This window comes from Thermobia domestica, chromosome 17 (genome assembly GCF_964235325.1).
Source record: "Thermobia domestica chromosome 17, izTheDome1.hap1.1, whole genome shotgun sequence".
Taxonomy (NCBI): domain Eukaryota; kingdom Metazoa; phylum Arthropoda; class Insecta; order Zygentoma; family Lepismatidae; genus Thermobia; species Thermobia domestica.
In genome coordinates, this window is record NC_137470.1 from 75,930,163 (window position 1) to 75,952,702 (window position 22,540).

Sequence of the window (22,540 nt, forward strand, 5' to 3'; positions counted from 1 at the left end):
TAATGACAGGATTTTAGCTAGTTTCCAGGGATCAGGGAATTTACCATTCGATAAAGAGTAGTTTACAATATTAGTTAAGGGAGATGTGATAACAGGTAAAGCTGTTTTAAACATATGTGGGGTTATTTCATCAAAGCCCGCTGCATTGGATTTAATGTTAACAATTGCTCTTCTAACTTCATGTTCATGAACAGGTCTTACCATGAAAGGAGTTCCACAAGCAGTGTATTTCAGTGAACGCTTAGTATATTAATAGCGTAATTTTACGTAAATGCTTCATTGTGAGTTAAAACGACATTGTAGTGGAAACGGGTGTAACATCTTAAGAAAAATTAATTTCATTTATTAGCAACACTGATTCACTGGCGCAATGATACCATATTCCACCTTAAAATTACAAAATTGCATAAGCACATATGGTATTTGATAAACCGCGTTTCACTATGTTGTTGTTTATTAAAAATCAAGATCACTTAGTTATATTTAGTTTTAATCGTTGAAGGATTTACTTCATACTTAAAGCAAATTTTGTATTTTACCGTGTGAAAACACGGATTTATTTTTCAGGCGGAAAGTTCTGTCATAATCCCGAGCAGTCAGCTGACGAGGAAGTTTTGTTGATGTACAGATGTAAACAAAGTGGACTAGTGATTTAATATGAAAGTAATTAACAATTTTGTGACGTGTGTATAAAATTTTACTTCAGTTTGGTTGAAATGGAATTGAATAAGCAACCGAAGGAAATAGTCGTATTCGACTTACAATGGAAGAAAAGAAATCGAGCGGGTGTCCGCGATCAAGATTCAGCTAGTATAGGTATATGGGATCTGGATAACAAAACATCCAAAAATTGGATGACTTTTAAGTCGTATTTGGTAAGCAAATATAAGTATTCTTTGTTTGAGTATTAAGATTCCAGTATAATTAATTATCAATGCGAATTAAGTTTAAAAATGCTATTAGGAATGATTCGATTTTTTTTTTGTCATCACTGCAAGTGACGACATAATTAACCCTACTAGATGTAAGTAAAGTTGTAGCTACCACTTTTTTTTTTTTTTCACAAAAATTTTCACCTGATATTTTATAAATTTTATTATATCATTGGAGTGTTTCTTCTTGCATACATTTATATCCCATTTCTTTGTGTTACTTTTATTATCAGTACCTTAGTACGTAAGGGTAGTATGTATCATGTTAACACGGTCCTCCAGTATATAGCAAGGAATCTATAATATACAAAACAATGTAGAGTTTTTACATATGCTGAAATAGTCTCATTAACGTTACAGACATATTTTCGTGTCACTAATCCACCTGATGTTTCGGGCGCTCTACCGAACTGACCCTCGAGTTTCGCTGTGCCTGAACCGTATTTCATGCAAATCTAGTTTGTAGTGGGTACATTGTACAACTTAATCCAGTGGTAGAGCTTTCTCGTGTTATATGGTTAGCATACTCGCTTTTCGTGCTGAGATACGAGTTCAATTGCCAATGGGAGCTCGTGTAGTTTGGATTCAAGGCAAGATTTTATTTTGACTAGAACAGTGACTGGAACCGGTTCTTATAGGTTCAATCCCTTGTTGGGACTGTTTGGGCCTTTGAAATGATGTCTGTTTTGAGATGGGTTGGTTGTAGTTCATATTTTTTTTTCCACTAGGTGTCTGTCTATAATGTACAATCATATGTTGCTACTGTGATGTCAGCTGTTTCTGTTTGTAGTGGGTGTGTGTGTCAGTGTGTTAGGTTTATGCGCTGGTTGTCAAAGTTGCGGAAGCGCGTACTTAAATTCTTGTTTTATGGTGACTGTAGTTAGTAAATGAGATTGAAATATCGTTTAATGAATTTGATGCTGAGAGTTTGAATTCGTCTTTTTTAAATGAATTCATATTAGATTCGGGCATTAATTGTTATTGATTTGCGGATGGTATGGTTTAATTGAGGTAGAGGAAACATGAGATGAATGTGGTAGAAGACTGAAGATTTCCTTTGTATGGTAAGAGTGAACGTTTATTTACTTTCCTTTTTTGTTGTAACAGAAGGGATTTTTCATTTTTTTTATTTTTTTAAATTGCACTGTAAAATACTTCAAAGCTAGGTGATTACAGGAAACATTTCCTTTTGCTCATGTGTTGATTCTAAGTAGTCATTTGCGATTCTGTTACTACATCTATGTGGTAAGGAACATTTTTCAGTAATGTGAACTTGAGTATTGGGCAAGTGTTGTTCTATTTTTTCGTATGTGGGATCAGTAACTATGAGTTTATTATTCATGAGTGGTCTGCTGCGGCGACGACGTTATGCACTAAAACTGTAGAAATAATAAACACTTCTGACCAGAGTATATACTTGTTTATTAAAAACTAAATTCCAGTGTAACAGTTTCAACAACGTAACGTTGTCTTCATCAGACACTAACTCCGTGTCTGATGAAGACAACGTTACGTTGTTGAAACTGTTACACTGGAATTTAGTTTTTAATAAACAAGTATATACTCTGGTCAGAAGTGTTTATTATTTCTTTAGTGAGCTCCAGAGTCGTGATGGATAGAGTTGCAACTAAAACTGTCTGCGATTGGCTAACGTTTTGTCGGAAGGTTTGTTTAGAAATCTTAGGTACAAAATCAAGTAGTCTAATAAGTGGGGCTAGAAATGTGTTTTGATAGGTTCTATTTTGTTCACCTATGTATCTTTTTTGGGGGAGGGTGGTTGTAGTCCCCATGTAGTTTTGAAAATAAGTATTTGTACATTTTACTAATGTTATTTTTTTCTTAATTTTAAGTTGAAAATTAGATATCGTTGTTGTAGATTGCGGGTAGTTTGGAATATTGGTGCTGGTTTAGGTTAGGTTTATCTGTGGTTTACTGATGGACATTTTGTGGAAGTTGTAATTACGGTTGTTTAAAAACTGATTCATATGAATTGGTTCCAGGACCAGTTCAGGAAGCATTTGCCAAAGATTTTTTTTATTCTCCGAAGTAGTCTGGGATTGAGTTCCTCGTAACAGGTTACAGGTTGTCTGTTTAGAGGAAATTTTCCTGAACTGCTCTGGGAACCGGATCATATGAATCGGTTCTAGTGAAAGTTAAAACTTTCCAGATTCGACATTAAGCTGTAGTCTACATCTGATATAACCTGGGTGCTGAAAGGAACGCTAAACTTCACTTCAACCAGCCAACTTCGTGGTCACCATAAAATCGTGCCAGGCTTTAAAAGAAGCTAGTATCGGTCATCAAATTTTGCAAACTATGTTGAAATGTATTGTTACAAAAAGAATAGGGTAGCATCTCATAATTCATTTTTAGTTATGATATACCTTAGAGTTGACTACTAACGTAATGCAAACTAAACCTAACTTGATTGATACTAATTAATGCAACTCTTTACTTTCGGCAAGGCGGTGATATGTTGTCATTCTTACTATTATTCACGCGTTGTCACTGGTTCCTTCCTCTTCCTAATTCACATGGATGTAGTTTTTGTATTTTCTCAGTTGCTTATGGGAATAATGCACCTATTTTTTAGGTGCATTTCTTCCATGATTGGTGTGTTCCGGTTGGTCACAAGGTGTTGTGAGTGACTTGGTCACTGCTCCGATGAATCGGTTCCTGCCACTGTCTTGCCTAAAGTAAATTTTTGTCCTAGTAACTTTTTCTACTCTGATTTTTTGTAATCTTTCAGTATGAAATACACGATTCTACGATTATGTGCTTTAAAATATTTGGGTGTGCGTTTTCTGCTGGTTGATTTAATTTATTTTTACAATAAAACTACCGTGTTACAAAATTTCAAAACGGTGCATATTAACAACTAGAAATGTTTGTTTGGTTTTGATGCATTTGGAATCAGCATGCCTCAGGATCATCGAGGTGGTGGATGATCTCCGAAAAGCAAGGGGATTGTGTGCTTTACCATCGCTAGGTCTTGATTTAAAGGAAATGTGGCTATCAGTTGGGATGGTAAGATTCCGGATGACATTTAGTATCTCCCCCAAATCCATCCACGGCTCTGGAGCCAGTACGGTGAGCCCTTGTAAACTACCTTGTTTATGTTGTCAGTTGCGCATCTGCCCCCTCCGGACTCACCCTGTCGCTTCTGCTCGGACCCTGTGCTGCGCTCCTGGCCTGACTCGGTTAGATGTCATTCGTGCTTTTTAGTGACCATTTAGTACAAATTAGTTCGTGTTTTATGCACTGTAGCTATTGTGCCATACATCCACACTATATTTATACTCATGACTACATCACAGTTACAAATAACGAACCGTAATCACTACCAAGTGATTCGGGGGAGAAACTAAATGATACACCAGATTCCTGAGTTAGACGTAATACGCATTTCTTCTATCATGACTTTCCATATGATATGTCACTTGACATCGTTGCTGTTGTGGGGACACGATGGCTCAGTGTAGAGCGCTTTACTCTTGTGTGTGGGTTCGATCCCCTGCAAATTTAGTTTGTGGTGGACAACATCGTGCTATGAGTTTTCATGGGGTACTCCCATTTTCTCACACAATCCCATTGCACCAATTCTTTCATAATCATTCACTTGCCTAAAATCGTCTTGCTTAGCCTAAAGAGCATAACGTGAGACGTTAAGCTGAAAGAAGGACTTCGTTGTTAGTGGAAACTACTTGGAAGAATTCCGTCTAGGGGGCTGGCAGAGAATGTTTCCCAACAGTGAAATAGGTTTTCGATAATCTGTGGTTACTTAAATCAAGTGATCAGAATGTCCATCATTTTCAATGCACAAATTATATTTTTTTAAAGCACAGAAGAACATGTTACATCATTATCATTAGATATTAATTTATCAAATTCAATAAATACACTGTTTTGAATGCTCTAAATATACATATAGATATATATATTTAACTTTATCTTTGATTATTACCAACACAGAGAAGTCGATTTGGCTGAGATCAATTTTACGCCTCCCAGAGTGTTTTCATACTAAGGAGGTGCATCATCATGTTGCCATATGATTTTTTCAGGAGTTGTTTATAGTTGTTCAAATGCAGAATTATTTTCTTGTTTAATCATAATCTCACATAACATTTCAAGCGTATTTTCAGAAGTAACAGTATGGTTAAGAAAATAAGGTGTTCATAAGCCCACCAGCATAAATTTCTGCCCACTCACACCAGGCGCCTTTAATTCTTTCTAAATTACCAAATTTTGGTTTCTAGAATCCCAATAAACGCAGTTGTGTCTCTTGACTTTACTGTTCAGTTTAAACGTTATTTCGTCACTCCACACAATATTTTTTCTAAGAACTGTCTGCTCTTTACGTATTACATACTATTTACAGAATGCTTTACACCGGTTAGGATTATCCTCTTTTGGACCATGAAGTAAAACAGGCTGGTATACTTTAAGCCATAATGTTCCCCTCCCCCCTCCCCCTTGGGAGGCTTGTTTTTGAAACACTCCACTGGATGTTTTCCTATTTGATTTGGTCGGAGATAGTGCTGCAGTTATGATTTTCTTCTGTAGTCTCACATCTAGGCCTACGTGGCCTAGGGAGATCCGCTACAGACCCAGTCGGTTGAAACCTTTTACTCAAGTTATGGATTACTTGTCGAGATACAGTGTTCGGATAACGATGCATAAGTCACTCAATTACATCTTGATAATTTTGATTATGTTACCACTACTTTTGAAGTGTGAACGCACGTTTGTTCTTTGATAATTTTCCATTCATTGTAAACTTACTTAATTACGAGTACGGTATAACACGGTTTCAATCCTTTCTAAAATCACTGTTTACACCATATTGTTCACAAGCCACACATGTTGCTTACGTCAATCAGGTGCTGCTACTGTAGACAGTTGAGAACTGAATAGCTCCTAGTGTCAAGCAACTTACAACCCATTATCATAGGTATTCTGCTATTATTGGCAAGTCACTTACCGCAATCGACAAGCCTCTATGCTCCATTGTTTTCAGCTAGCCTTTTCGTCTTCATGTACCATTTTTCTGTTTTGGTACCGTCCATCAATTGTAGTTTCTTTCGTCCCTTTCTCCTCTTTCTTGCCATCCTTTGTTACGTCCTTAATGATACAGTTTCTTCTTAGTCAATGTCCCAACTAGTTTCTCTTCCTCTTCTTAATAATATCTATATTTGTACTTTTCTTCCCCCACCATTTCTAACACCTCATTCGTTTTCCGCTCGACCCAGCTAATTCTCTCCGTTCTTCTCCACATCCACATTTCGAAAACTTCCACTCGTTTTTCATCACTTTTATAACACTAACACAAGTTAGCAATAATACGTACTTCCAAAGCTAGAATGAGATTTTAAGTTGCACGTAGTTCCAGTGCTAAAATGCATTCAATGATTCTCAGAGCAGAAATTTTACGTTTCTACTTGGTGTCACCTCTGTTGATAATAGCGCGGCAAAATTTTTGTGTACATTGAAAATGTTCTAATGAGAAATTGACTGATGATAATTAGCAATATGTGTTTTTTCTTTCCAGCGTCAAAGTTTGGGGACATCGGAAGACATATCTGTAGCCTACATAGACAGTGAAGGTGATGAGGTAAGCATCCTATCTTTTGTTAATTGGAAGTTTCTATCAGCGACGTGTAGGTAAAGAATACTAAATTTTAGTATACAATGTGGGTAATACATGCAGAATGCGAATTGCATGGTGGATATTCCTCCTCTATCACATATTGGTCCCCCTGACGAAACCAACTGAAACATCCCTAATTGGGATGCTTGACCTCTCCTCCCCCACAAACCGGTTTAGTGATAAAACATTTGAGTATATTGTGAATTCTACTGCTATTTGTCACTTTATGCACATATACACCGTGTTTCAAAAAGAATGACCTGATTTTGGACGATAATAATTACGGAACATGCGACGTGCCGGCAAGCAAATGAGTATTGTTTGAATGGGCGTGGCCTAGAGTTTCAGAAAATCGCCGTTAGATGCCAGTCAGTCCGTCTTCTCAGATTGCAATCAGTCAGAAGTAACATGGAGTCCACTCAACAGAAGGCGTTTTGTATGCTGCAGTTTGCAAAGATTGCGCCAGTGATTCGGTCCATCGTGCTTTTCGTCGGCGTTTTGGCATTGATCCGCTTGCTCCCAAAAACCCTTTACCTTGTAACATAGAAGAAGTGAAGTACAGAATAATGGCCACCATAACTGCTGTAAACGCAGATGCATTGTGTAAAGTTTGTGACAAATTTAGCTATCGTCTACATGTTGTTCGTGTTGCTGCTGATGAGCACATAGAGTATTTGTAATTGCATAGCTAAAACTTGAATATTTTGTGAGTGTTTTGGAATTTATCCCATTTTTGTACTATGTTTTTGTTAACACATATTGACTTTTGATTTCAGATCATTCGTTTTGAAACCCTGTATAATATAAGATACTGTCATTCCTATAATCAAATGCGTTTTAAAAAGATTGGGTGCAGCAATCTGAGGAAATTTACAGGGCGTCCGTAAAGTCCCTTGTCCCTAGGTTTGGGTATCACAGAGCAATGTCCGTGTAATTTTAATCAATCATCTGAAAATCACATCCGTGAGCGAGACATAGCATTTGAAAATTCTATCAACAAAGCACGGCAGACTGCAACACGCTGTTCAATGTCGTCAGATAATTTATCCACAAACATTGGTTTAAATGCTTTCATTTGCAAATATTTTTAATTAAACGCTATAGTATTTCGATCAAGCTGCTTTTTTCCGACTTATGACATCTTTACAAGATCTATTACATATTACAAGATCTATTACATAACTACCATATGCCTCCACGTGTTACCACGAACAGTGTTTTTCATCTCTCCCTCTCCCTGCGTTCCATTCCTCTTCGTCTTTGATATTGAATGGATGTGAATGACGCGAACAGAATTTCATGGTTCTGCGCTCAATAGTTTTGCAATATGCTGACAACACAAGAAAGAAAAGAAGAAAAAGAAATGAAATAAAAACGTAGGGTTCGCATTTTCGGAGTCCCGTCCTATCTGGAGGATAGAATGTAGGATAACATTTATACAAATTTTCAAGGTTCTACACAGAGCTCTTCCGTGGCTAAGCGGTTAGCGTACGCGCCTTTGGCGTGGGAGACCCGGGTTCGATTCCCGGCGGGAGCTCATGTGGTTCGGATTCCACGTTAATCAGTAGGTCCACGTCTCATATAGCCTCGCTGCTGAAAGGGACGCTAAACTAAAATCAACTCAACTCAATTCAAGGTTCTACACGTAGCATCTTGGTAGATCTGGCGAGCTGCATAAAATCATCCAAGGCACCCTACCCTTCTTAGGAGTTGTTTCTCAAAACTCCAATGTTCTATGGGTAATAGTTTCGGAGATCAGTTGATGAGTGGGTCAGTGGATTTACTTTTTTCTAGAATATATATGACGAAATATGAAGTTGTCTTTTCTTGGAAGTTCCAAGAAGGAAGGGAACTTCCCCTCTAAAAATTTTCATTATAATGAAAGTGTAATGTTTAAAATCCGTAGTGTCACCCCTCCTCATGCCGAAAGGGATGACTTTTGAGTAAACGACATCAGATGTGTTACTATTCATTTCAGCGACACCAAAAACTATGGATTGAACAATAGTGTCGGTCGTTTTCTATTGTTTTTTTCATGTCATCTCTATCCCTCACTCACCCTCCATGGGAATGGGGATGAATTTCAATTTAAGCGGTATTGGGAATGTCACTCGTTATATCCATGACCCTGAAAACAATGTATTGGACACTGATATCGATTATTTTTACACAATTCAATTTTTCGCATAAATTATGACCCCTTTTTTGCGCCCTTAAAACTATAATTTTCAAAAGCGTTGGGACATGAGTTCGCTTACTTGGCGTTTATATACCGGGTTATATGTTTCTAACTTGATGGGGTCGTGAGATAATCAACTTTTGCATGAGTTATGACCCCCGCTTTCTCCGTTAGCGTACACATTTTGATAAATTTAATATCGTCTGTTCTTTAGGAGACCAAAAGTTCGATAATCATGCCAAATATATTAATTGCTTCACTGATTGTTGCGATCAGACAGAAACACACATTCATTTTTATTGTATAGATTTAAGTTTCTAGTTAAATATTAATCTAGATCTTTCTTTGTGCTTTTGAAAACTTCATTTGTAGATAGCATATGGTTCATGAGACTTAATAAAACTATTTTACAGTAGTCTTACAATTAACAGTAACAGATTTCATAGATGTTTGGTTAGTGGTTTTACCTCTTCAATTAGTCAAAAGCTTAGTAACACTGTGTATCGTTTCACTGTTCTTTTTATTTCAGCAATGATTTTCCGTTTTCGACTAAAAGCAGGGAATTCGTTATTCAGTTCAAAATCTCTTGTCGTGAATTCTGTCGAGGAATTTGCTTTTAAATATATAAAACGATAATCATACCTATTGTTTTGTATGGTTCCGAAACGTGGTCGCTTACTCGGAGGGAAGAATGTACACTGAAAATATTTGAAAACAAGATTCTGAGACGAATATTCGGACCTAAGAGGAACGGGAATGAGGAATGACGGAAACTTCATAATGAAGAACTACACAATTTATACCGTTTACCAAACATTGTTAGGGTCATCAAATCTATTAGGCTCAAGTGAGCATTTCATGTAGCCAAGATGAATGAAAGTAGGAACGCTTTCAGAGTCTTAACTGGAAGTCCAATCGTAAAACGACCATTAGGAAGATCTAGGCGCAGATGGGAGGACAATATTAAGATGGATTTCACAGAAATAGGAATACAAAGTATAAACTGGGTTCAGATATGAAGTCAGTGGAGAGCTTCTGTGAACGCAGCATTGAACGTCCAGGTTTCATATATCATATAATTAGTTAGTTAATGATTTCCCGTGTTCGACTTCGAAAGGAATAAAATGTTTCAAAAATGTTTCATTGCTTTAACAAATGATTCCGTCCGTTTTGTGACGAATTAAAAATGAACAGTAGCTTGAAAGATCGTATTTATTATTATTATTATATGTGTGTGTAAACTACAGTATTTACCCATTCGACCCATATTATTCTGTTAGACAAACAGAGAGAATAACCGATTTTATATCACAGAAATTCCTCTATAGTGTGAAATCAATGAAATGCTAAGGAGTGAAGCGTAGTTCTGTTCCAAAGGATATTATATATTTAACCATATATTTACCCATATTATTCTGTTAGACAAATAGAGAGAATAACCGATTTTATATCACAGAAATTCCTCTATAGTGTGAAATCAATGAAATGCTAAGGAGTGAAGCGTAGTTCTGTTCCAAAGGATATTAGCGCGATGCGGAACATGGAGAAAACATGCCAAAAGTGGTTCGTCTTTTTCTAAGCTAGTTGTCATTTACTTTCGGTTATAGGGATAACAATGAACTGAAATAGTATGACTTCACATCCTCCTCGTTCCATTGTGATCGTAGTTTTATTTTCTGGGGTGTGAATGAGGAAAACCTCACGCAGGATGGCCGTCTTAAAGAATGTTCTACACTTTCGACCGAGTAGCCCTACCGGAAATCGAACCCGGGAAAAGGTGATAATAATGCGAGGTAGTAACATACTGTACCAATAGACGTGTAGAAATTTTGACAGTCACAATGGCTTAAATTTGTAGCTTAGACGTTTGTTGCGTATAACAACATTTGAAAGATGTTTACATTAAAAACTAGGGAGTGCTGAACAGTTGTGAGCAGACGTGACTATTATGGATAGACATTATTCGAGTCGATATCCTGGAATACAGAAGTGGATTTAATAAAGAGTAACAACTAGATTTCATGTTACAGTTTGTTAAAATGGAAGTCTTTAGTATTTAGTGTATATACAAGATAAAAAACTTTTAGTGGAAACACTTCTAGTATTTCGTAGTGATTAGCGTAATATTCTCTCTTATGCAAGCTCAATAACATGGGTGTCCATAGGCGGGTTTTAGGGCGCAGGATGCATCCATGAGATTGTTTGCATCCTGTGTATCTTCGTCCAACGAGGTATTATCAAATTTTATGCGAGGAAAGTATCAAGCCTTTTATATACTTTACTTGAAGCAGGAAACTTAACTAAATTCCTTTAAAAAAAAAAAAAAGAAAAAAAAAAAACTAAAATCTTTATAGCTGTAAGTACGGAAATATCGAGAGGAAAAAATTGGTTTGAAATGTTAAGGAACGTGTGATTAAGAAGCATTAACGGAGAAAGAAGCTTTGGGAGTTTCGGCCTAGACCAAATTCCAGGAAACATGCTTTGTTTTTAAATAATCATACAGTTATTATAGTATAGTACGCAAAGAACACATAATACTACTTTTTATGAACATTTCGACACCAAAAACTGCTTCCCTAAATCACATAACTTGTATACATGTAACAGATTACGACGTTAGAACAATTACAAGTTCAAGGATGGATCATGCGTAGGCCCAACAGGAATTACGTATTATAATTACATTATGGGATTACTGGTGGCTGCAACGGACCGTACAGCGTACTTCATAGTGTTAGCTCGATGACGGAACATGTTAACGGGCATGGACTAATCTGCATCAACTTTTCGCCGGCATTTGCTAAACATTGATCTGGCTGCACGCATACATATGTATGCATCGGCTTCCATTGATTCCGAACCGCAAACGCCTCAGAATATAATACATTCATAAACACCAATGGACGCGTGATGAGTGGGAGACGGTCGTGTTTTCTGATGAGTCCCACTTCCTGTTCTACAGTGATATCAGATAGACGCAATCTTTGTAAACACAATCTTTCATTGTGCATTATCGAATGTCGTTGTAACCGACCGGCAGTTGTGAATTTATGAGTGCCATTCAGTACAACAGGCGATCTCGACTGCTGCGCGTTGAGAGCAATCTCATCAATAACAGTTATATCACGCATGTTCTGGAGATTAGATCGTACATATGATTCACACAGCTCCGGACGCCATATTTCAGCAGGACGATGTCTAGATACATGTGTGCGAAATGTGTAATCCTCCTTCGAGGAATATCGGATACAGCTTCTGACTTGGCTTGCACAGTCACTTATTCAACATGTGTGCCCAATGGCAGAACTTTCTTTGTCTTTCTGCGATGAGCTTTTGTAAATCAAAATTTTTCTGCACTAATTCCAAAATAAAAAATCAAGATGATACTATCATGTTTGTATTATAGCGTTACATGAAGCATGGTAGACAGTTTTCAGTGGTATCCCTAGTTCGAAATGAAATGAAATGAAATCTTTGAGTTTTACGTCCCACGGTTATGCCGGTTAGGCTAAATTAGACGGTGATGATGAGTAATGAATGAAATGAAGAAAGTGGGAGGAAACGGGAGAACCCCGAGAAAACCCACGCACACGGTGTTTGTCCACTACAAAGTTCACTTGGCGGGGGCTGGGATCTATCGCTAGTTCAAGTTACAACCTGTGAAGTCACATTTTTTTGAAAGAGTTTTGCTAAAAGAAGCAGATTTAAAATATTTATGGTACGATACAACGTATTTTGTAATGAGAGCAGCTTTAAGATATATATATATATATATTTTTTTTTTTAAATCCTGGTGGGAGTACATTTAGGATAATGTATATAAGCTGGTCTGTTGTTCCAATATCACCACTAAGTCCATCCTTTGCTGCTGGTCTTTTGTCAATCACATTTGTAACCACTGAATCCCAGCTTTCACATATGGCCTCAGACAATAGTATACACCAACAAAACATCATTAGCTTTACTGCAACTGAGTATTTGTGTCGGAAATCTGTTACTGTAACTGTAAAAGGAGTCTTCAATCCCCCCCCCCCAAAAAAAAAAACTGTCCAGCACAAATCCCACATTTTGGTGGCTGGAATCTAACCTGGTACCCCACGCACTAGAGGCGAGTATTGTAGCACTGAACTACGACGGTTCTTTCTTAGCCTACTTGATAAACTGGAAATCACAGTATGTAGTACTGCTGAACTGATATCTTTTAACGCAAAGAGTGAAAAAGTGACCGACCGGACCGGGACTCGAACCCGGGACCGAGGGTCCCTGGTTCGAGTCCTGGTCTAGTCGGTCACTTTTTCACTCTTTGGGTTAGGATTGACACCTATAAAGGATTTGCTGTGTAAAAAGATCGGTTGTTTCCTTCATTCATTAGTGTATGTGATATCTTTTAGTTTTCGTGCCTACGTATTTATCATTTTCCTTTATTTACCTTCTGTCAGTGTTTGCAGAATATGAACTGTTTGAATTACCAAGCTGTAAAATTGTAAGTAACTGTTGATAAAATTGCTGTTGTATAATCGTATTGTTTCCCAATCAATCTTGTGTAATTACATCCTATTTATTTAAACTTCCTTTGTCAATATTAGTCAGTATTAAAAAAAAAAAAAAAAAATATGCGACGGTTGTTTGTGGAATCTGTTAGTTATATTGTATTTAACTTAAACAAATTGTTATATGCCTGAAATTGAAAATTTCTTTTTACAATCTCTTAATATATTCTTTAATTTTTATTTTGATATCTGATTTGTCTTATGCATTATATACATACTAGAAGTTATATACCATTGGCACGTAACTTCTAAAACTCCTGATTGTCTTGGTTTATGAAATAGTATTTATGCTCCGAGTTAGTAGTATCTAAGTATTAATCGGACTCTTAAAAGTTGGTTTAAAATTTCACCTTTTTCAAAAGAAAGCTGGGGAAGACAGGAGTTGTAGTCCACTTGTGTTCAATGTTTAAATTCTTTTTTATTTCATTTGTTTTCATGGTCTTCGGAGGTAATATCTGTCTTTGCTTGATGTTTAGGATCATAAACATTTCCTTGCTTAAATTCATAATTTAATTTAATTTTTATATTTTATCCTAATCCTAACTATTTAAAAAACTACATGAACTGACATAAAATAAAGGGGTACTTCAGGTTGACGTGGAAAAATTGAAATTTGGCGTGATTGTAGCTTTCTGGGACTAACCTACAGGAAAATTACCAAAAGTGAAAATTTTGAATTTTTAAGGGTCTAAGGGGATGAAGAAATTCCCTTGTGGTTTGAATGAGCGTTTTCTTGGGACACAAAATCTTATCATTTAGATAGTTGAAATAGGAAAAGAAGCTTGATATTCGGTAGAATTGTGGGTTTAAGAGGTGCGAGGCCGTACGGCGAGTAAACGCGGGAGGCTGGAGACGGAGCCCCCAGCTAGCCAAAGGCTAGTCTTTTAAAGTTACAAACCGACATGTTTTAAAGAAAAAATTAATCCAAACATTGAACTTCATTAAATATGTATGTGCATGAATTTGTGAGCTTTTTAGATGTTTGCTTACAGTTTTACAGTGTCATAATTTAAACATTTATATTTAATTATATGTCGAAATCTTGAACTATTGGGTATAAAGTTGCTTGGTACCTAATACTTCTATATTTACATATGTTTCTCCGCGTACAGGCGTGTGTAGGTTATGCAAACTGGTACATAATGCCTATTTCAAAGAGGAGTAATGTTTTAATGGAAATTGCAAGTGGAAATATTTGTTTCTAAGATTGTTTATAAGTTCCTTCGGGATATCAATATTGTACGGCCCCCAGAAGGAGCTTGTATTGGCCACTTTGACCAATAGACATTTTTTTTATTATTTTGTAGTCTTATATTAGTGCCCCATGTTTAGAGGTGCATTTTTGTTTTGACTTTTCTGTTTTGGTATCGTCCATTAGTTGATTGATATTGACACCAACCGTTTCGTTCAATCATCATGACTTTTGTCTTTCAAACACTTATTTTCACCCCATATTCTTCACAGCCCTTCCTCAAGTTTTCTAACATCTTATTGATTTTCTCTTCAGATTATCCAACAAGCGCCATATTATCTGCAAACCATATACACCTAATCATTCTACCTCCTACTGAAATGCCGTCTTCATTTTGTATGGTCCGTGCTCGTAAGTTTTCTCGGGGTTCTCCCGTTTCCTCCCACTTTCTTTATTCCACCATTTCACTCTTCTCTCATCATCACCATCTCCTTTAGCCTAACCGGCATAATCGTGGGACGTAAAACTTAATGGTCTTTTTCACTGTCTCTTCTAGATAGATATTAAATAGTATTGGCGAGAGACAGCATCCCTGTCTAATTCTCCTTTCAATTGCTCTCTTCTCTGTCCTATTCATGATTATATAAATTAAAATAAAATAAAAAGAAAGGATGCTTACGGGACAGTTATAGACAAAAGCCCCTGAAATAATTAAATACACTATCAAGCTTTCGAGACTGTCACCTCCTTTTCTGGGAATATATATATATATATATATATATATATATATATATATATATATATATATATATATATATATATATATATATATATATAAAAGAAATGTCCAATCTTGCGTCATATTAAGCCATGTTTGAAGTTGTGCCTTGATAAAGGACGAAAGAAATATCAGTCCCGATATAACCAGTCTCGATATTTTATTGTTCATTTTCTTCCTCTTACCCACACAGCTCTCATGTTCATTATCATTCCTTCATTTCAGCTTTTTCCCCATTACTTCATCTTCATATGAAAAGTTCTTACATCTACAAATTTCTCAGCAGTAATTTTCTTCCGGGTGTCTTCATCATATTCTTTTAATGTAACACCGTGTGCGTGGGTTTTCTCGGGGTTCTCCCGTTTCGTCCCACTTATCTTCATTCCTTCATTTCATTCATTACTCATCATCACTGTCTCCTTTAGCCTAACCGGCATAACCGTGGGACGTAAAACTCAAAGATTTCATTTCAATTTTTTCTTTTTATGTAGACATCTACTTGTATCATGAGCTGCGTATATACTTTGTCGTCATATAATTATTCACACACTACTATAAACATAACCACTTTATGTAGTATTATGGGTTGCTGTCATCGCAATTGAAACACTTGTCTTCGGCGATTCGATGATGCTATTGTTATGTTCAGCATTTTTTTCTTAGTATCCGTTGTCTTTTCTAAATTTTCACTTAACTTGATCTCATCGTAGTTGATTACATAATTGAACTAGCGCGGCGTTCAAGAAATATTGTATAAACTGTTTCTTGGTTGTCTTCAGCCCGTGATTGTTTAATGTTTTCGTTGTTTTATAGAAAGATCGTTGGAATGTCTATTCAAAGATCTATGCTTGGTAAATTAATTATTGGTAAATGTCTTCCTTGCTTGCCCCTTTGTTAAGATAACCCGTAACAAGGTGCCTAATATCTTCTGATGTAAGGGGAAACTGCAGTGCACTCCTATAATAATGTCATTAACAAGCAAATTCTCCTCTTCTGTTGTTAGGCAGATCTTTCGAATACCGAGGAAGTTTTCCAGAGTTTATTTTTTGTTATCAAGTGCGACATTAATAAACTTCGGTTGCTTCACAATATAGCACGAACAGCGCTTTCCAAGTTCTTTTGGCCCTAATTCCGCTTGTCTTCCACATTAAGCGACTACATGTAATACCACAGCATTGTCCAAAGTCGCTCAGGCTACTCCACTGCAACTGTTTAACGCGCACAACGTTTGCACGTAACTGAAATTTGAAATGAGTAGTTCATTTAACTTATCAGTAAATAATTTAGGCCTACTAGTATTTGTAGTAGGTCGCATTTACCTTCCCCAACAATGAATTTTGATAATCTGTTTTCGTACTTTTCAGAAAAGAAATTCCGAACAGTGCGTACTTGGTTGGTAAATTGTATTATTACACGAGTATTTGCTTCCTTATGTGAAATACTATCTCATTAGAAGAAAAAGATGTTTCCAAACTTCGGAAACATCAAAAAAAAAAAAACTACATGATTTGAAAACGCCTTAAACTTTATCTCCCTATTTGATAGGATAGGAAAGAAATAGGAAGGAAAGAAAAGTTAAAAGACAGAGAAGTAGCTTTACAGTAACGAGAAGTGCCTCTTGTTGGAGTGCAATGTGACGTAAATACTGAATACTGAAATGAATGACGTTACTCTGCATCATAACATGACGCCCATCTGAATCTTTCACAGCTGCTTCTCTGCCATTTATTTATTTATTTTCTTACCAAATTCCCGATTCCATGTAGTGTGTCGTTAAATGAAAGCCCTTACACTGTACCTACTTGTGAACTCCTTCGTGGTGATATGGTTAACGTACACGTCTTTCGGGCGAGAGATCCAGATTTGATTCTCATTGGGAGCTTATCTCGTTCAAATTCCAATTCAAACTAGATCCACGTTTTATATAGCCTCGGTGCTGAACGGGACGCTAAACCCTAAGCGCTCACTTTATCCTCTAGGGTTTCTGTGACAATATTTTAGTATTTTCAGTTAAGTAATTGGTTTTCTGTGTTCACTTCTATTCATCTGTCTATCAATCCATGTTTGCTCTTTCTTTTCTTCCTACAGGTATAACTAGAGAGTCACGAAGGGCAAATTGAGGTCAGTTTTTATTACGTCGCTAATGAAGAAATGAATGATTCGAAAATACAGAGAACTGCTCCATTTACTAACTGCATAGGAAAATGCTTCTTCAGAAAAAGAGAAAAAAGTCACGTGCTTATTGTTGTACTCTTAAAAGCATCAAAGCCATCATCATAATAATTTCTTGTTCTGCTCTTAACAGCATAGAAGCCATCACCATAATATTATTGTACTCTTATTAACATAGAAGCATAGTCATATTATTTTTGTGCTCTTAAAAGCACGGAAGCCATCATCATAATATTCTTGTTGTGTTCTTCAAAACATAGAAGCCATCATCATAATATTCGTGCTGTGCTCTTAAAAGCAAAGAAACTATCATCATAATATTCGTGTTGTGCTCCTAAAGACATAGAAGCCATCATCATAGTATTCTTGTGCTCTTAAAAGCATAGGAGCCATCATCATAATATTCTTTTTGTGCTTTTAAAAGTACGGAAGCCATCATCATAATATTCTTGCTGTTCTCTTGAAAGCATGGATACCATCATCATAATATTCTTGTTGTGCTTCTAAAAGCACATAAGCCATCATCGTAGTATTGTTGTACTCTTAAAAGCATAGAAGCTTTATGATAATATTCTTGTTGTGCTTTTGAAAACATAGAAGCCATCACCATAATATTCTTGTGCTTTTAAAAGCATAGAAGGCATCACCATAATATTCTTTTTGTGCTCTTGAAAGTATGGAAGCTATCATCATAATATTCTTGTCGTGCTCTTAAAAGCATAGAAGCATGGTCATAATATTCTTTTTGTGCTCTTAAAAGCACGGAAGCCATCATCATAATATTCTTGTGCTCTTGAAAGCATAGAAGCCATCATCATAATATTCTTGTTGTGTTCTTAAAAGCATAGAAGCCATCATCATAATAGAATCATAATGGTTTCTTTCTGTGGTCTTCGAAGTACGGAAGCTATCATCATAATATTCTTGTTGTGCTCTCAAAAGCATAAAAGCCATCATCATCATACAATCATAATGTATTCTTTTTGTGCTCTTAAAAGCACGGAAGCCATCACCATAATATTCTTGTTGTGCTCTTTAAAACATAGAAGCCATCATCATAATATTATCCTACTCTTATAAGCATACAAGCATAGTCATAATATTCTTATTGTGCTCTTAAAAGCACGGAAGTCATCATCATAATATACTTGTTGTGTTCTTCAAAGCTTACAAACCATCATCACAATATTCTTGCTGTGCTCTTAAAAGCATAGAAGCCATCATCATATTCTCGTGCTCTTATAAGCGTAGAAGCATAGTCATAATATGCTCTTAAAAGCAGAGAAGTCATCATAATATTCTTCTTGTGTTCTTCCAAGCATAGAAGCCATCATCATAATATTCGTGCTGTGCTCTTAAAAGCATAGAAACCATCATCATAATATTCTTGTTGTGCTCCTAAATGCACAGAAGCAATTACCGTAATATTCTTGTTATACTCTTAAAAGCATAGAAGCCATCTTCATAATATTCGTGCTGTGCTCTTAAAAGCATAGAAACCATCATCATAATATTCTTGTTGTGCTCTTAAAAGCATAGAAAGCACCATCATAATATTCTTGTTGTGCTCCTAAAAGCACATAAGCCATCATCGTAGTATTCTTGTGCTCTTAAAAGCAGAGAAGCGTCATGATAATATTCTTGTTGTGATTTTGAAAACGTGGAAGCCATCATCAGAATATTCTTGTTGTGCTCTTAAAAGCATAGAATCGATCATCATCATATTCTTGTTGTGCTCTTAAAAGCTTAGAAGCCATCATCATAATGTTCCTGTTGTGCTTTTAAAAGCATAGAAGCCATCATCATAATATGTCATCATGGTTTGACTCAAATATAATAGTGGGGGCGCGGTGGCTTAGTGGTAGAGCGTTCACCTCCGGTGCTTGGGGTCCCTGGTTCGATCTCAGCTCGCGCCGTGTGGAGTTTGTGGTGGACAAGTACCGCGCTCGTGGGTTTTCTCGGGGTTCTTCCGTTTCCTCCCACTTTCTTCATTCCACCATTTCATTCATTTCTCATAATCACCGTCTCCTTTAGCATAACCGTTGGACGTAAAACTCAAACATTTCATTTCATTTCATTTTCAAATATAATAGTATCCATGCGCTGCGGTCCTCTCCTGATCTTTTCGGTTTAAGAATAACTTTCTTTAATGTTTATCATTTGCAGTCTTCTTTCCCTTTCTCATTTATCTTTTACTACACTTCTAATAGCACAGCTTCTCCATGTATGAGGAATTCTAATTCTAACCAGTTTCTTTTAATTTCTTTAACCGTCTGCTGTGTTTCTTTATGACTCCTCTTAGTAACATTTCGTCATGTTTTCTGTGTTCCAACTCTTCTCAACTCATTCCTGTACCCATATGTCAGTTGCTTTCATTCACATATCATCGTTATTCTATAATGTCCTCATTTCTCTTTCGTACAGTACACTACACCACACAAAACATTTGAGGACTGCCCCAAATACACATTTTTTTTTAAACTTTCTTCAGGGCTTCTTTTGCCATTCCTATTCATGCTTTTATTTCCCGTTTATATTTTCGCTCTGCACTAAATACTTATTAGATATTGAAATTTTCTTTAGTATTCTTGTACTTCTTCCTCTGAAGCTACTGTATTAACGCAGTTTCCCTAGGTCCAATCAGTATTACCTCTGTATTTAATATTTTTGTGATATGCTTCACATCCTTTCTTCAAATATTATAACATATTCGATATAATTTTCGCTGATGCATATGGATCATTCACTACTTTGTATACATAGATTCAGAATAGTTGACGATAGGTAACATCCTTTTCGAATTCTCCTTCCAATGAAGCGTTCCTCAGTCGTTTGTTCTATTATTCTACTTCGTATCTGTTCTTTCATATGTTTCTCATGATCCTTTCATTATATGGCAATCTTTCGCAGCACTTCCGTCAATATATTTCACATGTCAGTTCAGTCCGCCAGAAGCATTTTCTACATCAACAACTAGTATATATGCTTAATTTCATTCTCTTGTGAACTTTTCACCTATTACAGTAAATAAAATGAAGATGTCACGTGTTCTTTTCTGAACCCAAAGCCTATCTTTCCTCAGTTTTCACATTTGAGCATATTATCTCTTGTTCAGTATTCCAAGGACAACCTTGATGACATGTAATATTGAACTAATCATTCTAGGCTACTCACAACTTTTCTCTTTCTTTCTGTTCCAGCAAATTCCTTACGGTTTTTAAAATGTGCTCTGACAGTACTTTCGTTTCATACCAGTCGGATCTTATTCCGATGGTCAAGTCGGTGCAGTTGTTAGAGATAATAACTCCCCCGTGCTTTTTCGATTTTTCTTCATAAATCGTAATTTCTCTTCCTATTAAAAGCTGTTTCCTTTCCTCAATCCTGTTCCAGTTCTTGCGGTTCCTTCATTTTGTTCACAATTCCTTCAGTAATTTATGGTTACTTAGCTTTGTTCTAATTCCTGTACTGTATTTTTTCCTATCAATTGATGTACGGAACGTGTGAGGTGTTCCCACGGCCCATTCGTCATTTTGTTCCCATGTTTTGAATGTAAGTGCTTGTCTCCGGATTTTCGAACGAATATTTTTGGGGGATTTCGCCTTTTATTGTTAAAGTATCAAAGCTTTTGCACCCTGCTTTTATTGATGTCAACATTTATTTCCCGGGAGTCACCAAAGACACACCGATCCAATTTATAGCTTTTTTCTAGGTAATGAATATGTAGACGATGGTTTCTGCGCATTTATTATCTTTGCTCTTTTGGACACTGTCTAGCTTCAATATCCGGTAGAACATCCTTGATATTAATGGCTCTTAGTCTTCCTAGGGATAACGTCCTCAAGGGAGTGGTCTCCTTCAAGGAATTTTCTTACTACTTTTGAACTTCCCATCCTCTATAGCGATTTTCGTAATAACGATATTTGATCATAGTTTTCTGTAGATATACTGTACTAACAGACGAAATCTATCAATTAAACAGAATGGCCCATGATAATATCTCTCTGTTGCCTTATCTTTTTTTGTTGCTTGAGTGTGTAAGGAATGTTTCTCGTTGATTACCGGAAAATACGACTGCATTTCCTTCGATTACTTTAGTAGGTTTAATTAAGTAGTGTTCGCAGTTCATGAGAATGAACAGTGTTCCAAAAATATTTTTTTTTCTACAGATTATAATTAGTATAAAGCAGAAGCAGCGTCATCATCATCTCAGGTCAGCAGTCTCTGGATTGATTTGACGCAGCTTTCCACCCTTTCCTATCCTGGTCCAGACATTTAATTTCTTTGTTGTTTTTCTTTATTATATCTTGTATTATTTGGTTCGTATATTTCAATCGCTTCCTTCCTTTAGGTATCTTTTCTTGTGCAATACCCTCCATATCCATTAACGTGATTCGTCCATGTCTCAATTAGTCCAATCATTCCATCTCGTCTTTTCGAAATATTCTTCATTGTATTTTTCTTTTTCTCCTATCATTTCCAATACTCTCTCGTTTGATACCTTGCCCATCCATCTAATTTCCGTAATTTTTCTATAGCACCACACTTCAAGGGCTTCCACTCTCCATTTTTTTTTTCTTCTCCTAGTGACTGTGTCTTACATCCATACAAAGCCCCACACCATACATATTTCATCAACCTTTTCTTCAGTTCTTTGCCGATGCTTCCGGTTAATTGCTTCTGCTTTCCTTCAAATGTCTTCTTCGCCTGAGCTTTCCTAGATCTACATGTTGTTGCACCTGTTATATCGCTCATTATTTTACACCTTAAGTAATAGTATTCCTCCACTTCTTCCAGCAGGTGATCTATTTTCTTGATTGTTTTCTAGCGCATCTCATAACTTTTGTGTTGTTCTTATTAATCTTCGTGTCGAATTTGCTGCAAAGTAGCTGTTGCATACTGTTTAAACCTGTTTTTAATTTTTCTGACTGTCTTCATTACGATATCGTCCGCAGATCTAAGCATGTATATTTTTTGCTCATAAACAGTTATTCCTATGCTGCGAATGTCCTCGATTTCTTTCATTACTTCTTCAATGTAAAGATTAAACAAATTTAGTGACAATGAGAATCCTTTTCCAATCCCTGTCT

The 22,540-nt window shown here is 36.3% G+C and overlaps 1 protein-coding gene across 1 annotated transcript in view; it reads left to right on the plus strand.

Annotated features, from left to right (window-relative positions):
• The first annotated feature begins 405 nt into the window (after positions 1 to 405).
• Positions 406 to 22,540, plus strand: part of LOC145673759 (uncharacterized) — a 106,396-nt gene continuing 84,261 nt past the window's right edge. The window contains exons 1-2 of the mRNA XM_081743508.1: positions 406 to 875; positions 6,484 to 6,546. Coding sequence (XP_081599634.1) covers positions 717 to 875; positions 6,484 to 6,546 — 222 coding nt within the window. The 5' untranslated portion in view covers positions 406 to 716. The remainder of the gene's footprint in view (positions 876 to 6,483; positions 6,547 to 22,540) is intronic.